Source organism: Thamnophis elegans, chromosome 1 (genome assembly GCF_009769535.1).
Source record: "Thamnophis elegans isolate rThaEle1 chromosome 1, rThaEle1.pri, whole genome shotgun sequence".
In the NCBI taxonomy this organism is placed as follows: domain Eukaryota; kingdom Metazoa; phylum Chordata; class Lepidosauria; order Squamata; family Colubridae; genus Thamnophis; species Thamnophis elegans.
Window position 1 is genome coordinate 9,677,890 of NC_045541.1, and position 1,281 is coordinate 9,679,170.

The window sequence follows — 1,281 nt, forward strand, 5'->3', positions numbered from 1 at the left end:
CTTCTAGAAAAGGCAACCATTACAAATCGATGTAATTAATAATTTAAATTAAATTAGTTTCTTGGGAATTTCCTTGAAGAGGTTATATTTTTTCATTGCTGTACAGTGAATGAAATCTTTGAAGTCAACTTCTTTCTTTTTTCTAATTTCATTTATATCTCACTTTACCATCACAGGTGATGCTCAGAGGATAAAAAATTAACAGTAGTAAAATATATTTAAAATAGAATTCTGTATGATTAAAACACAGAAAAAATTAAAAGAACTGAGAAACCTCTCTTAGTCACAATCTACTTCAGTCAAAAGGTTAACTTACTCTCTAAAGGCTTAGCTTGTATTGTAAGCTGCCCAGAGTCATTTACATGAAATGGGCAGTGTAGAAATAATTGAAAGATAGATGATAGAGATATATAGATGAAAGATGAAAGATAGATAAATAGATAGATAGATACCAATAGATAGATGCCGATAGATAGATGATCCCTTTCATGGATCACTGTCTTATTGTGGCGAAGGGGCTTGCAATGGCGAAGATCGCCAAGACCCACGAAGACATTGAAGCTCAGATTCGAGAAATTCAAGGCAAAAAAGCTGCGCTTGATGAAGCTCAAGGAATTGGCCTTGATTCTACAGGGTATTATGATCAAGAGATCTATGGTGGAAGTGATAGCAGGTTTGCTGGATATGTAACTTCAATTGCAGCAACTGAACTTGAAGATGATGACGACGACTATTCTTCTACAAGTTTGCTTGGCCAGAAGAAGCCTGGGTATCATGCACTGGTGGCATTACTTAATGACATACCACAGTCAACTGAACAGTATGATCCAATTAAGCTATGAGCTATACCATGCAGGGACACCCAAGATGGACAGGTCATAGCTGTGACAAAACGTGGTCCACTAGAGAAGGAAATGCCAATCCACTCCAGTATCTTTGCCATGAACAAGGGCGTTGGTACTTACCTGATACGCCTCTTCTAATAGGGTGGAGATAGCATCCATGCATGGGTTGACAATGTCTGCCTTCTGATTGGACTGACTCTGATTAAAGATAATTAAGGCACACCCCTTGTTGCTAGCCTTACCCAGCATTTCAGTGAAGAAGAACTTAGACAGACTCAACTTGTCATCGAACAAACAGTTTAGTAAACAATAACTCATCAAGCAAGAAAAATGAACAATAGTATGTACAACAATGCAGTGAACACAGAACCCTGCATGCAATCAGTAACTTTACAGTTCATGAAGCAGATCAGTCAGAGTAGGGAAGGAATGGATC

General features: G+C 37.9%; 1 protein-coding gene across 1 annotated transcript; it reads left to right on the forward strand.

The window, feature by feature from the left end:
- The first annotated feature begins 524 nt into the window (after positions 1 to 524).
- On the forward strand, positions 525 to 842 carry LOC116520897 (splicing factor 3B subunit 1-like). The gene has a single exon (XM_032235362.1). It carries the CDS (start codon positions 525 to 527, stop codon positions 840 to 842), a length of 318 nt encoding a protein of 105 aa, XP_032091253.1.
- Positions 843 to 1,281: the final 439 nt, after the last annotated feature.